The sequence below is a fragment of the Hypanus sabinus genome, chromosome 10 (genome assembly GCF_030144855.1).
Source record: "Hypanus sabinus isolate sHypSab1 chromosome 10, sHypSab1.hap1, whole genome shotgun sequence".
Taxonomy (NCBI): domain Eukaryota; kingdom Metazoa; phylum Chordata; class Chondrichthyes; order Myliobatiformes; family Dasyatidae; genus Hypanus; species Hypanus sabinus.
Window position 1 is genome coordinate 28,115,425 of NC_082715.1, and position 15,414 is coordinate 28,130,838.

Below are 15,414 nucleotides of genomic sequence, written 5' to 3' on the forward strand. Positions count from 1 at the left end.
CTTATTAGAACTCCTACAACATTCTAGCAGTGTGAAAGAATACTTCAATTGTAGTGATGTTCTACGTCCTGTTTCCCATTCACCATTTTGTCTTCCAGTATATGACGGTTTCATCCTTATTAATGTCCTACTTTTATCTAAATTTAAGCCATATCTTACTGGTAGCAAATCATTTCTCTCCGCCGTTTCATTTTATCTTCTTCTTCTTCTTGGCTCCTTAGCTCCTAGTGAAGCATAAGGTTTTACTCCTAGTAAAACCTCCCATTTCCATCATCAAAGTCGATGGGATGGTTGGAGTTTATCTATGTTTCTGTAATCTCTTATATCCACTGTACAGGGTATAGCTTCACCAGAGCCCTTTGGCCGGTCTTCTGTTTCCGCCTTTCATGACGGGGATATAGGCTTGGACTTTGAAAGACTAGATACTTATCTGATGCCACTCGAATTTTCTGGAATGTTGAGATGCTTTGTTCTCTAGTATTCTCATTCCTACTTTATTCAACTTTAGGTTTTAATTCTCTGTTCTAAATAGCCTGCTTTTTTCTCAGTATTTATCTCTGATTAACCTTCAACTTATCCTCTAATAAATGCATTAGAGTTGCAGGTTTATACAGCACAACAACAGGCACTTCAGCTCATCATGTCCATGCTGACCAAACACATCTATACTAATTCCATTTTCCAGCATCTGCTCTGTAGTCTTTTGCATGTTAGCAATTTAAATGCATGCTTAGCTATTTCCTAATTATTGTGGGAGGACCTGCATTTACCACCCACTCAGGCAGCACTTGCCAGATTCCAACCAGCAACTTGGTGAAAAAGTTCTTTGTCAAATTTCCAGTTGAACCTGCTAACCCTTATCCCAAACCCATACCCTCAAACTGCAAATACTTATCCTAAACATATACCCTTAAACCTGTTAGCACTTATCCTAAACTGATGTCTTCTATTTTTAGATATCTCTGGTATAGGGAAACGTTTCCTATTTTCTATCTTTTCTAGGTTCCTCATAATCTTGTATATGTGTCCGATCCCCACTCAGTCTCCTCTGCTCCAAGAAGAACAAGCCCAGCCAATGCAATCTCTCTTAGTAACTGAAACTCTCCATCACAGACAAGATCATGGTGAATTTTCTCTTCAGCCCCTGTGCTACAATTACATTTTCCCCAGAGTATAACAACCAGAATTCTACATAGCACCCCATAAGACCTAGTCGATGTTTTGTAACAATATATTAATCATATTCTCTCTATCTGGTAATAAACTGTGGCACTTCTCATCCAGTGCTAGATTGTGAACATACTGTCTCTGTAAAGAACTGAATTGAATTCACTTTATTTCTTACAGCCTTTAGGTACATGAGGAGTAAAAATCTTTACATTACACCTCCATCTGAATGTGCAATGTGCAAATATAGTACTTTATAATAAATACTATGTACACCAGAACAGTGTATATAGCTTAGAAATACAATTGTATCAGCATTAACTAATCCATAATTGATATGATCTGGGTTCCAGCAAGATTTATTGTTTGTAATAGCTATCTCTTATGCTAGTTATTAGAGGAAGGGCATTATTTGAAATTGTATATCAAAACTGGCAAATAAAAACTCTTCCTCTGCTTTTAGAATCCCTCGCCTTGCACCCCTGCCAACTCACCACCACCAACAACTTTCTGTTTCTACTCTTGAATCCAGTCTCCTCAGTTGCCTTTTGGTCTGTGTGCAATATATTTTTTGAGTTTCCAGCATTGTCATTTCCCAAAGTGCATGTGTTGTTATTTGGAACATTTAGAAATAACTAATTCATACTCACTTATCTCTGTTATGATGCTGTATAACACTCCAAAGGGAAGAATCTTTAACCGATGGTAAATAGTATCATTAATATATTGTTTGAACTTTTGATGTTTGAAAAAAACCCAGTGTCTTTCTTCTTCTTAAGAATTAAAAAAAACTATGGATCATGGTTCTCTGAGATGCCCCCACATCCCAAAGATGTGTGAATTGGTAGGTTAATTGTCCATTATAAGTAGCACCTAGTGTACAGATGAATGGGAGAATCTGGGGGTTCATGGTAGAGTGCGGAGAGCTGAAGTGGTGATAGTGTAGAATAATCATAAATGGTGCAGACTTGGTGGGATAAGAGGTCACTGTCTGGGCCATCTATGATCTTAAGTGTTATTACTATAATGTAGGTCATTAATTATTCACCATTATTTCAATTAAATAATAAGGCTGAAAAATGTGAAAGGAAACTTGATTTTGGTTTGGTCATTTGGAGAAGTGTCTTAACGATATGCAAAATGATTGACGAACATCATTGTTAACAGTTTCAGAAGCATGTGATAATCTTAAATCAGAAAATTATAAGAAAGGAAGGAAACCATTCTGTGTTTAAGATAGTTGAGCAAGATACTAAGAGCACATGGAATGGAAGGTAAAAGAGATGGCAGCAATCCATATTCCAATATTTAACATTTAATGATTTTCATGTTAGTATCATTACTCTTTTGCAAGTTCAGGTTTTTGAGATACTTTTAATACATAGCAAACCATTTTGCAATTGTTACTGTTTGATATAAAATATTACAAAAAGCAGCATTTCAAATTTGGTTATCATGTAAAAGGAAGCTGAAATTACACTCTTATAAGTGTATCTCCATGTCAGGAAACAACATTTAAATGAAAGTCCCACATTAGACTTAAGCATGAAAGCAGTGTCTAATTGTTGAGGTCTTACTAATTAATAATGCTCTGTTGGAATGTGACATTAACCAAAGACCTGTCACTCTTTTCTAAGGGTGTAAAAAAATCCCAATGGGAAAGTACCAAAGAAGAACAAATGCTTTAACTCCAGCACCCCAGCCAATATTTGTCCCTCACACAATATTATAGAAAAGACAAGTTACCAACCTCTGTATGTGGGAGATAATTGTGTACAAAATGTCAGCTCTGTTTCCTCCATTCTATCAGTGATGGCACTTCAACAGCAAATAATTGCCTTAAGGTGTTTAAAAGATGTGAAAGTTGCTTTTTCAATGCACATCATCCTTTCGTTGGGTAATGATATTTAAATAAGATGCAAAGAAAGTTAAAATAAAACTAAAGAAGCTGATAAATGTAGGTGATGGAGATTTGATGTATAAACAGGAAATGCTGGAAATACTGAGCAGGTCAGACAATATCTCTGGAGGAAAAAGCAGTTAAGTTTCAGATCAGTCAGTATTTACCAAGATTTTTTTACAAAGAATTTTTAATAGTTTGTTAATTTTTTCAGCATAAAACATGGATTTTTTTGGGTAACTTCTGAATGATTAAGGTCCCTATTAGTACTTCTGTTTGATTCCTTAGTAACTTCAGTGTGAGTTGGCAATGATCTGGATATCAAAGTACAACTGTGCCACCATATACAACACTGAGATTCATTTTCTTGTGGGTATTCACAGTAAATACAAGGAACAAAACAAGAACAACGAAGGACTGCACCCAACAGGGCAGACAAGCAACCAGTGTGCAAAACAAATTGCAAATACAAAAAGAAAGAAAATAATAGTAATAATAAATAAACAAACAAACAAACAAACAAACAAGCAGGCAAGCAATAAATATAGAGAACCTGAGATGAAGAATCCTTGAAAGTGAGTTCATAAGGTTGTGGGAGCCATTCAGTGACAGTGTGAGTGAAGTTATCCCCTCTGGTTCAAGGGCCTAATGGTTGAAGTGTAATAACTGTTTCTGAATATGATGGTGTGAGTACTGAAGCTCCTATACCTTCTTCCCAATGGCAGCAGTGAGAGGATACCATGGCCTTGATGGTGAGGGTCCTTGATGACTGACGCTACTTTCCTGCAACAGCACTCTGTATGGATGTGCTCAAGGTGGGGAGGGCTTTACCCATGATGGACTTGGCTGTATCCGCTGCTTTTTGTAGGCATTTCCATTCAAGGGTATTGTTGTTTCCATAGCAGGGTGTCACACAACCAGTCTATATACTCTCCACAGTGCATCTATAGAAATTTGACATGCCAAATTTTCGCAAACTTCTAAGAAAGTAGAGGTGCTGCCGCGTTTCCTTGGTAATGGCAGTTACGTGCTGGGACAGATCCTCTGAAATAATAACACAGAGGACCCTCTCCACCTCTGATCCCCCAGTGAGAACTGGCTGATGGACCTCAGGTTTCCTCCTCCTTAAGTCAATAACTAACTCCTTGGTCATTGTGTGAAAGGTTGTTGGTATGGCACCACTCAGCCAAGTTTTCTATCTCCCTTCCTCCTTGGGCTGATTTGCCACCACCTTTGATTTGGCTAATGACAGTGGTGTCATTGAGCAAACTTAAATATGGCATGTGAGCTGTGCTTAGCCTCACAGGCATAAGTGTAAAGTGAGTAGAGCAGGGGGCTAAACACGTAGCTGATAAACCAATTTTCAACTTAAGTAGGTGCAGCCTTGTGGTCAGTGACTTGGAGGGGAGGGGACCTCAGGTACCCCATCTCGTGTGAAATAGGGTGCCAATCGGAACATCCACAGAGTTTCTGACAGCATATTCTTGCTCCATGCCAAATCTGGCATCCTCAGGTTTATCCTGTATTCTCTAGTGAGTATTGCACTGGAGGGTATCTGTACTTTTTGGCTATATCAACCCTATTCTTTGTGATTTATGTCTATATTTTTTGAAAAATTTATTTTCAGAGACAAGTCTTATAATTTCTGTGGTGGTGGAAATCATGGCTATGATAATGAATATAAAAGCATGCATGTAAGTATTAAATGTATCTATCAATGTTATACTGTGTATAAACAGTTGACATTTAGAGGGATACTTAGGATATTCTGTTTATGAACTTCCTGTGAATGTAGTACTCATAACTATTTAATATCAATTTACACCTCTTGACATGTTTAGTCAGGTTTCATTTTTCTGCATTGGTGATACTAGATATCACCTACCATAACCCCATGTTAGAACATTGCACAGATTATTATTCATCATGGAAATCCTGAGAGAATAATCATTTTCCTTTAGTTATGAAATCACTATGACATATCACAGAGATGGATAATGTGGGACAGAAGAAGATGTTTCTATAAGACCATAAGATCAAGGAGCAGAATGAGGTCACATGGCCGATCGAGTCTGCTCCGCCATTTCATCATGGCTGTTCCAATTTTCCTCTCAACCCCAATCTCGTGCCTTCTCCCCATATCCCTTCATGCCCCAACCAATCAAGAATCTGTCAACCACTGCCTTAAATATGAATTTGCTGAGGTTATTCCTCAGCACATGATTTGGGCTGGATCATAGAATGCCATTAGAGGGATAGATGCAAAAACAATGGATAGGTAACTTTATGAATCCGTTTTCAGTGAGGAACTTCAATGGTGTGTGTTATGATTGTAATAATTGCAAGCATATGATTATAACGAGAATGTAATATTAAGTAGCATGCCCCCAAGTTTTCAATTGGTGAAGTTTCCCACAATGAACTTTGACTTAAGATGTTATATAGGTGGAAAATTTGCAAAATATAAGTTACTTACATAACAAATAGAAAAATTGCAGCATTTTCTTGAAAAATGTAAAACGATCTTTGAAATAAATATCAGTTTGGGAGTTGAAAATAGTAACACTCATGAAACTTTACATAAAACCTTAAGCCCATAAGATATAAGAGCAGAAAGAGGCCATTTAGCCCATCAGATATGCTCCACCACTTCATCATGGCTGATCCATTTCCCTTTCAACCCAATCTCCTGTCTTGTCCCTGTACCTCTTCATTCCCTGACTAGTCAAGAATCTATAAACCTCTGCCTTAAATATTCCCAATGACTTGGCCTCCACAATTGCATGTGACAATGAATTCCACAGATTCACCACTCTCTGGCTAAAGAAATTCTTCCTCATCTCTATTCTAAATGGACATCTCTCTATTCTGAGTCTGTGTCCTCCGTTCTTAAATATCCCCTCCATAGGAAACATATTTCCACATCCGGTCCTTCAAGGACTTTCAACATTTGACTAGTTTTGATGAAGTCCCTCCCCCCATTCTTCTGAATTCCAATGAATTATAAATGTTATCACAGAGTTAAGCCCTGTTTCTGCAGAATCTTTCTCTTGCAAGACATAAACACAACATTCCAATTTAAGTTGTTTATTTAATAAAATCTGTTTCTACTTGTATTAACCATCTTTTGTCTTAATGGAAAAATCCAGGCTATTTTCATAGGTAACGGGCCTGGCTTCAAATTCAAGACAGAAGTTGGTCCATTTGACAACATTGAACTTTACAACCTGATGTGTGGTAGGTTATTTGATATTAGAACAAAGACTATACTTCAAGAGAATAATTCTGAGATCTCCCAAGCTCTTGAAAGGCACTATAAAAAAGGAAGTCTTTTCTATCTAACACTCCCCTCCACAATGCAGCTATAAGAGCACACGTACAAAGGGATGTACAGGAGACAGGATGCAGAGCTGGGCAGAGAAAAGACAGACAGAGTTTAATTCAGTAAAGTGCGTAGTGATACACTTTGGAAGATTGAAATTGAAGGCAGCGTACAAGGTTAATAGCAGCAATGTGAAGGAACAGTGGGAGCTTGGGGTCCAAACCATAGATCCCTCAAAACTACCGAGCAAGATAATAGGGTGGTTAAGAAGGCCTATGGTGTGTTGGTCTTCATTAGTTGAAGAGTTGAGTTCAAGAGCCGTGAGACAATGTTATAGTTCTATTAAACTCTGGTTGGACCACACTAGGAGTATTGTGTTCAGTTCTGGTTGCTTCATAATAGGAAGGATGGTGGAAGTTTTAAAGAGGGTGCAGGGGAGATTCATCAGGATTAGAGAACATCACTTAAGAGGAAAGGTTGATTGAGCTTGTGCTTTACTCTTTGGAATGTAGGAGAGATGAGAGGCAACTTGATGGAGGTGTAAAAGATTATGAGAGACATCGAAACGATAGACAGCCCGAACATTCTTACTGGAACAATATCAGAGGACATCTACTGTGACTGGAGGAAGGTTTAAAGGAGAAAGTCAGAAGTAGGTATTTTTGTCACACACAGAGAGTGGTAGGAGTCTGGAACAAACTGCTTGGGATGGTGGTAGGGGCATTTCTTAGATTAGGCACATGGATGTTGGAAAAACTGAGTGTTGTTGGTTGTGTAGAAGGGAAATGTTAGATTGATAGTTGGGTAGGTTTATTTCGATCAGAACAACATTGTGGGCTGAGGGCCCAGAATGCTTTATTTTCTATATAAGAGCATTCATAAGAATACCTTAAATTAAATTATTAAAAAATACAAGAGAAAACACAATTAGAAACAAATATCAGAGTCTTGGAAGTCTTGAAAGTTGGACACAAGCTAAAGAATAGGTTTTCAGTTCTCCAGGGGACTGCTAGTAAAGTACAAGATTTGTTTATTTATTGCTCTTGCTGTTTTAATTTGCAAGTAAACTATTCCTTATGAAGCGCATTAACAAATCCAAACTTTTCAGCATGATAAGTGCTTGTACCAGAAACCTTATCACTTGAAGCAAATCGTTTATTTTTTAAATCATTCTAGTCCCTGAGTTGTGCTTAACACTTTCTCTTATAATCAGCTCCATGGTGATAGTGGATAAACCGGGTCTAGAAATAATGAAGATGGGGGGGGGGGGGGGTAGATACCTCTGTAATAATAATGAAATCCAAAACTATTTAATCCTGTTTCTAACTTAATACCATTAGATCTTTTGTTTCACCTATTTAATTGTTCTAGGCAATTGCTTCGAATGGAAAATTGCTTACAGTCACTTAACTGATGAAATGCTAATTTAATGCAGGTAGATACGGTAGTTAGGAAAGCTTATGGGATGTTAGCTTTCATAAGTTGAGGGATAGAGTTTAAGAGATGCGATATAATGACGCAGCTCCATAAAACTCTGGTTAGGCCACAATTGGAGTACTGTGTCCAGTTCTGGTTGCCTCACTGTAGGAAGGATGTGGAAGCATTGGAAAGGGTACAGAGGAGATTTACCAGGATGCTGCCTGGTTTAGAGAGTATGGATTATGATCTGAGATTAAGGGAGCTAGGGCTTTACTCTTTGGAGAGAAGGAGGATGAGAGGAGACGTGATAGAGGTGTACAAGATATTAAGAGGAATAGATAGAGTGGATAGCCAGTGCCTCTTCCCCAGGGCACCACTGCTCAGTACGAAAGGACATGACTTTAAGGTAAGGAGAGGGAAGTTCAAGCGGAATATTAAAGGAAGGATTTTTACTCAGAGAGTGGTTGGTGCGTGGAATGCACTGTCTGAGTCAGTGGTGGAGGCAGATACACTAGTGAAGTTTAACAGACTACTAGACAGGTATATGGAGGAATTTAAGGTGGGGGGTTATATGGCAGGCAGGGTTTGAGGGTCGGCACTGTTATGTACCCCGTAACTGGGTGTCTGACCAGTAGAGAAAGAAGAATCCGTTGGAGTCTGGTGGTACTATATTTAAAGGTGTTTATTAATAAAAATAAGCAAAACCATATCAATAATGCAAATATACATATAACCAAGGTAGCAGTAATAAACCTAAAAGTGTAGGAATAATAATAATAATAATCAATAATAAACAAGCTCTATCGATGTCTAGGGGTAAATGAATTGTCATAGAATATAAAGTTCAGTTCTGTTCATGAGTGCTGAGGTAGTTATGCTTGTTGTGTTGTAATCATTGGAGAGAGAGAGAGAGAGAGAGAGAGAGAGAGTGAGAGATTAAGCAGTTGCAGTCAGCAAACCTTCCTGTTGCATTTTGATTCCGTTGCACCGTTGTGGTGGTGGTCATTCAGCTATGACCCCTCCGTCCTTCTGCTAGACTGTTCTTCTGTGGTGGACTCGTCACTCTGGCATGAGTGGACACACACAAGTCCCCACCGACCCTGCTGTAACACTGAGCTTTCCTGATGGATCTCCTGGTTCGGTCTCCGAAGCCCCCACATTTCCTGTGGATTCCAATCCTCAATCAGTGTCCACTGGCATGTCTGAAGGGTGTCTCTCCAGACCTGTCTTTTTATCCCTACTCACGGGGTTTCAGCTATCCATCAATTATGAATGAATGTGTCCATCAAATCAGGCCGCTCCTACAATCCACTGAGGAATGTTAACGAGCAAGCTATTGTCCTTGCAGCGAAATAGTAAATAATTCAAAAGGAGTCACAATACAGTTAATCAGCAATCTCCCTCTCTCTCTTAACTGTCGCAGATGTTCTTGCCTGTTTTTCGTCTCTCTTTCTCATGGTCAGCATAACAACTGTAATAGTTCGTGGTTCTCGGGGGGGGGGTGGTTAACTCTGTACCCCATTGTCCATCAAGTCTGTTCATCACTCATAACAGCACAACATTGTGGGCCGAAGATCCTGTAATGTGCTGTACTATTCTATGTTCTATGTTTAACACTGTTATGTCGGTGCACATTTTGAGAGCCACTGTAGTGATACAGTAAGCTTGTAAACACTACCGGAATCTTTCAAATTTCAATTGCTACAAAGCTCAACACTATTTGTGCATCAAACCACACTAGTTAGTAGCGCACAAATGATGTCTGGCAAACTGCGGAAATGATTAATGATTTGATGCACAAACTGGTTGCAAGTAGTCAAAATTCCTGTGAAAATTAAGGAGTGGCTGGATTGCATCATAGATAGCAATTGATCTCAGACTTATACAGGGAGATAAAACTGTCCTTAAAAGTTTCCTATGGGTTTGGTTTTTAAATTTAATTTGCTTCCTTACTTTTTGCTTCCATCTCTATTTTCTCTCAGTCTTCATTCACTCCCTTGAATTGCCAGCACAGTATCTAATTTGATTTGAATTCATTGTGCTTCTTCCAGTGTACATGAATTTCTTTGATTATTCTTTGATTCAATTCATATTTCCAGGTAGCCACAACAATAAACATTAAGCCCATAAGATGTGGGAGCAGAAGAAGGCCATTGGGCCCATTGAGTCTGCTCCGCATTCCATCATGGTTGAATTATTTACCCTCTGAATTCCATTCTCCTGCCCTCTCCCTGTAACCTTTGATGCCCTGACTAATTAAGAACCTATAAACCTCTGCTTTAAATAATCCCAAATGACTTGGCCTTCACAAATGTCTGTGGCAATGAGTTCCGCAGTTTCACTATCCTCTGGCTGAAGAAATTCCTCCTCAGCTCGTTCTAAAGGGATGTCTTTTTATTCTGAGACCGTGTGCTCTAATCCTAGACTCCCTGGCTACAGGAATTATTCTCTCCATGCCACTCTCCACTAGGCCTTTCGGTATTTCATAGGTTTCAATCAGATAGCCATTTGTTCTTCTAAACTGCAGCGAGTAGAGGCCCAGAACCATCAAACATTCCTTATATGTTCAACCTGTCATTTCTGGGATCATTCTCGTAATTCATACTGTATCATTTGTTCTGAAATCTGATCTGATCCCTTACTTCAGAAATCAGAGCCATTAACTACCACTAGCTGTGATTTTCTCTAATTAAAAAAAATTCAATGACTTACTCTGAACAAGTTTGAGAGTATGAATGCAAATAAGAAATATGAAATACTTTCTCATTAATAACTTCCAAACCTACTAAAGATTCACCCAAGTTGTTTTGTGGGCCTCAATCTGTAGAGTGGTATATAAAATAGCCAATCTACCAGGTTCTGAATCCAGGAAATTACCTATATTTTCCTAGCAGGAATTTAATCCACAACAGTCCTTGTTATGGACTAATTATAAAAATCTGTGTGATTGAATTGAAGTGCTTGACTTTGAACTCTCTACATTGAAACAATAACTAAGTATATGTCCAAATGATTCATGAAACTGTATCACATGCTTTGCCAAAAGCAATAGCATTTTCCTCCAGATGCAAAGAGTCTTGCGTTGGTGGTGTGTAGTGACGATACGGTGCATTATTATTGGGAAAGGGATGAATTAGTGATTGTCTTCTAGAATGATAAAATGGACCTATATTAGTAGGAAATCTATGTCTTTGGACAATTAACATATAGATTACTTATTAGCTCAAGGAAAAATCCAAATAAAATTTCTTTCGTTGGTTTGTAAATTTAGTTAGTGCATCTCATGTAGTACTGTATCAAAGTCCAGTTTTTAAATCTTAGATACAGTGCTAAATGAGCCATATTAACTAATTTCTCGCACACCAACTCAGAGGCTATCAGAAGTTGGGGGTAAATCATTGATATTTTTCATGCATCTTAATTACAAAAATACTGAAGAAAGAGAGGTAGAGAAAACTGACCGGATTGCTTTATGATGTTTCTGTTAGATATGTTGCAGATTACACCTTCGCCTAATAATGGAACTCATGGGAGCTTAAATCATCTGCTGAAGAATCCTCCCAAGAGTCCTACTCTTCCTGCTGAAGTGTCTGCTTTATCTTCCTGTCCCTTCTTGACACTAAATCTAAGTGACCACTTGGGATGTTCATGTGAAAATTCAGTAAGTACAGGAATGAAGTTTGATGAACTGTTTTTAAACTTCTTTGAACAACATTCAAACTGTTAACTTCAACAGAATGTGTTCATATTCCTTAGACACTCAATATTAAGGAAATGAATAAAAACATCAACCTAACGGCTGAACAAGGTAGGATAATGCATGGGTTTTATGAGTATTTTGCTGTGAGAAATGTTTAGAGATTCTGCAAATATGAAAAAAGTCTACTCTGATTACATTTCAGCAGCTAATTCCTGGAAACCTGCCCAAATATTAAAGGATAAATTCATCACAAGACATAATTCTTATCCTCCAAACAAGAGTTAGTCATAGTCATAAAAATGGTCCCTTCAGCCCTTCTAGTCCACGCTGAAGCATTTAAACTGCTTACTCCCATCGGCCTGCAAAGGGACCAGAGCCCTCCATACCCCTCCCATCCATGTACCTATCCAGACTTAGCTTAAACATTGAAATCAAGCTCGCTGCACCATATGTGCTGGCAGCTCATTCCACACTCTCACCACCTTCTGAGCCAAGAAGTTTCCTTCCACGTACTCCTTATATTTTTCACTTTTCGCCTGTAACCCAAGACCTCTGGTTGTTGTCCCACCCAATGTTAATATAAACAATGGTTCTTGAACATGTAATATAAGTTGGAAAAACTTCAGCTTTAACATGAGTGAGACCATTGCTAAGTGAACAGTCCGAGATGCATTCTGATGAATGGAATATACAAGCCATCTCTGAGTTAAGACTGCCTGAGCTTTGGATCCTACACATGAACGTGTTCCGATAACATTATTAAGTTCAAAAAACATACACATGTTCATTCCTGTGAATAGTCAAAGTAGATTTCTCTCTCCTTTTGACATAGATTCATAGAGAAATACAGCACAGTAAAAGGCTCTCTGGCCCATCTATTCCATGCTGAAACCAGTTAAACTACCTACTACCAGTCCCTATCCCTACCATCCATGTACCTATCCAAACTTCTCTTAAACATTGAAATTGAGTTCGCATGCATCACTTGTGCTAGCAGCTCGCTCCACACTCTCACGACCCTCTGAGTGAAGGAGGTTCCCCTCATGTTCCCCTTAAACTTTTTACCTTTCACCTTTAAGCCATGACCTCTGTTCACTCAACTTAAATGGAAACAGCCTGCTTTCATTTACCCTATCTATAGCCCTCATAGGTTTGTATACCACTATCAAATCTCCTCTCAATCTTCAACGTTCTAAGGAATAAAGTCCTAAACTATTCAATTTTTCCTTATAACTCAGGTCCTCCAGACCAGGCAATGTCCTTGTAAATTTTCTCTGTACTCTTTCAACCTTGTTTACATCAGCCCTGTAGATAGGTGACCAAAACTGCACACGAAACTCCAAATTAGAAGCCTATATACAAAAGCCTTATACAAAACTTTATACAACTTCGACATAACATCCCATCTCCTGTACTCAAAACATTGATTTATGAAGGCCAATGTGCCAAAAGCTTTCTTTATGACCCTTTCTACCTGTGACACCACTTTCAAGTAATTATGGACCTGTATTCCTTTGTTCTACCACAATCCTCAGTGTCTGACCATTCACTGTATAAGACCTACTGTGGTTGTTCCTACTGAAGTACAAAACCTTGCCCTTGTCTGCATTAAATTCCATCTGCCATTTTTCAGCCCACTTTTCCAGCTGTAGCAGGTCCCTCTGCAAGTCATGTTAGCCTTGCAGAGGGATTTATGTTTAGTAGTTGTTATTTCTTTTGATATCATTCAAATTGGTAATTTGCTTTAATATGGCTATGTATACAGTGAAAATCTCTTTTGCCATCCTTACAGATCATTGCATTACAATGGTGCATTGTGATAGTACAAGGGAAAGCAATTCCAGTCTGCAGAATATAGTGTTACAGTACAGAGAATGTGCAGTACAGGTAGACAATAAGGTGCAAGGTCATAACAAGATAGATTGTGATGTCAACAGTCCATTTTATCATACTAGGAGTCTGTCCAATAGTCTTATAACAGCAGAATAGAACTGTCCTTAAGCCTGATGGTTCATCCTGTTGGGCTTTTGTGTCTTCTGCCCGATGGGGGTGGGGTGTGGTGGAGAAGAGAGAATGTCCAAGTTGGGTGGAGTCTTCGATAATGTTGGCTGAATACCGAAGCAATGAGAAGTGTAAGCAGAGTCCGTGGAGGGGTGGCTGGCTGCTACAATGTGCTGAGCTGTGTCGACGACTCTGCAGGTTCTTGTAGCTGGACCAGGATAGGCTATTGGTGATGTCCATTCCTAGGAACTTGAAGCTTTTGACCTTCTCAGCCTTTACATCATTGATACACACAGCGGTGTCTGCACTCTCCCCTTGCTGAAGTCAATGACCAGCTCTTCTGATTTGCAGGCATTCAGGGAATGGTTGTGGATATGGCACCATACCACTGCATCTCTGTCTCCTTCCTGTACTCCCACTCATCATTATATGAGATTCGGCCCACTACAGTAGAGTCAAAAGCAAATTTATAGCTGGAGTTGGAGCAGGAAAAGACCATGATGTCATGAGTATAAAGGGAGCAGAGCAGGGGAATAGTATGCAGACATGTATAGATAATTGGGGCAGAGACGTTGCTGCCTGTCCTTACTCATAGTTGGTCCAGAAATCAAAGATCCAGTTACAAAGGCAGGTATTAAATCCAAAGTCTTGGAGTTTGGGGGTGGGCTTGCATGAAATTATAGTACATATTGAAGGCAGAGCTGTAGTAAGTAAGCAATAGGGTAATGTATGTGTTTTATCACTTATTACTCATCACTCACTGTGAAGGTACAGTTACCACTTTGAATGACATGTCTGTACTTTCTGACTTAAGTCAATGTTATCCATATGGAAGTATATAAAAACGGAACCCATTCATTCCCAGGATCTTCCTGTACCTGCAATAGAAGTAAATCCTTTCACAATTCAGCTTTGAATGGAACGTTCTATTAAGCAGCAATATTAATTCTATATTAATGATAAAGTGTTTTCAGAAGTATTGACAGTAACTATTTCCCCAGATACATACATGTGCAAATATGCAGTTTAATATCAGTCATGAATACCAGAGCTGTAAACATTGGGTAAAACTCAGATGTGACGCTTACAATTGTAATTTGATTTAAGCAGCCTTTCTTTTGTGTAATTTGAAAAGTGATCCTGCACATATTTTGATTTCTTATCTTTCACTTTATATCCTTTCTTTACGATTAGAGATTTCAGAGATCCTTTTTTTAAAAAAGATTTCAATTCCAGTGAAAAGTGATATCTGTACCTGTACTGATCTGACAGCTGCTGCTTTGCCTAACAGGTCATCTTGACTGCTCCTCCTTCCTCTCCCACTCCCAAGCAATAGAAATGAACAAGCAATGGAATTAATAGAATAATTGCTGTGGATAGGTTGGCTTTAAATATTGTATATAATGGTTGGGTTGAGCTGTTCTCCAATCTTGGCAATTTACTTGCAAATGCTTTGTCACTATATGATTAGATATCATCAGTGTGTAGTGTGTCCTCAATGCTTGGCTTTTGTATACTTTTCAATCAGGTGATTGGACATTTCAGAAACTCAATTGTGATGTGGGAGGAGGAAATCTTGTCGCTGATTGGCTGCGTGGCAAACTTCGTGCGCTGCGGTCTGTAATTTTGCCCACGGCTCATAAATAGGATCGAGGTCTACAACTGGGTTTCTGAAATGACGACCAATCAGCTGATTGGAAAGTATTGAGTGGCCAAGCATTTGGAGGACACGTCACAAACAACAGCGCACTGATGATGTCTCCTCGCATGGTGATGAAATGTTTACAAGTAAATTGCCAAGATTGGGAAACAACTCAACCCAACCATCAACCACCCAAGCTACACATGCCAAGTTATTTCCATTTTCATTTTTAAAATATTTTTATTGGTACATAATCTTTTACA

The 15,414-nt window shown here is 38.7% G+C and overlaps 1 protein-coding gene across 5 annotated transcripts in view; it reads left to right on the forward strand.

Moving 5' to 3' along the window:
- Nucleotides 1-15,414, forward strand: part of LOC132400528 (ectonucleotide pyrophosphatase/phosphodiesterase family member 3-like) — a 101,847-nt gene that overhangs the window by 55,762 nt on the left and 30,671 nt on the right. For all 5 annotated transcript variants that reach the window (XM_059981574.1, XM_059981572.1, XM_059981569.1 and 2 more), the window contains 4 exons: nucleotides 4,695-4,761; nucleotides 6,217-6,304; nucleotides 11,297-11,469; nucleotides 11,565-11,616. In XM_059981574.1, coding sequence (XP_059837557.1) covers nucleotides 4,695-4,761; nucleotides 6,217-6,304; nucleotides 11,297-11,469; nucleotides 11,565-11,616 — 380 coding nt within the window. The remainder of the gene's footprint in view (nucleotides 1-4,694; nucleotides 4,762-6,216; nucleotides 6,305-11,296; nucleotides 11,470-11,564; nucleotides 11,617-15,414) is intronic.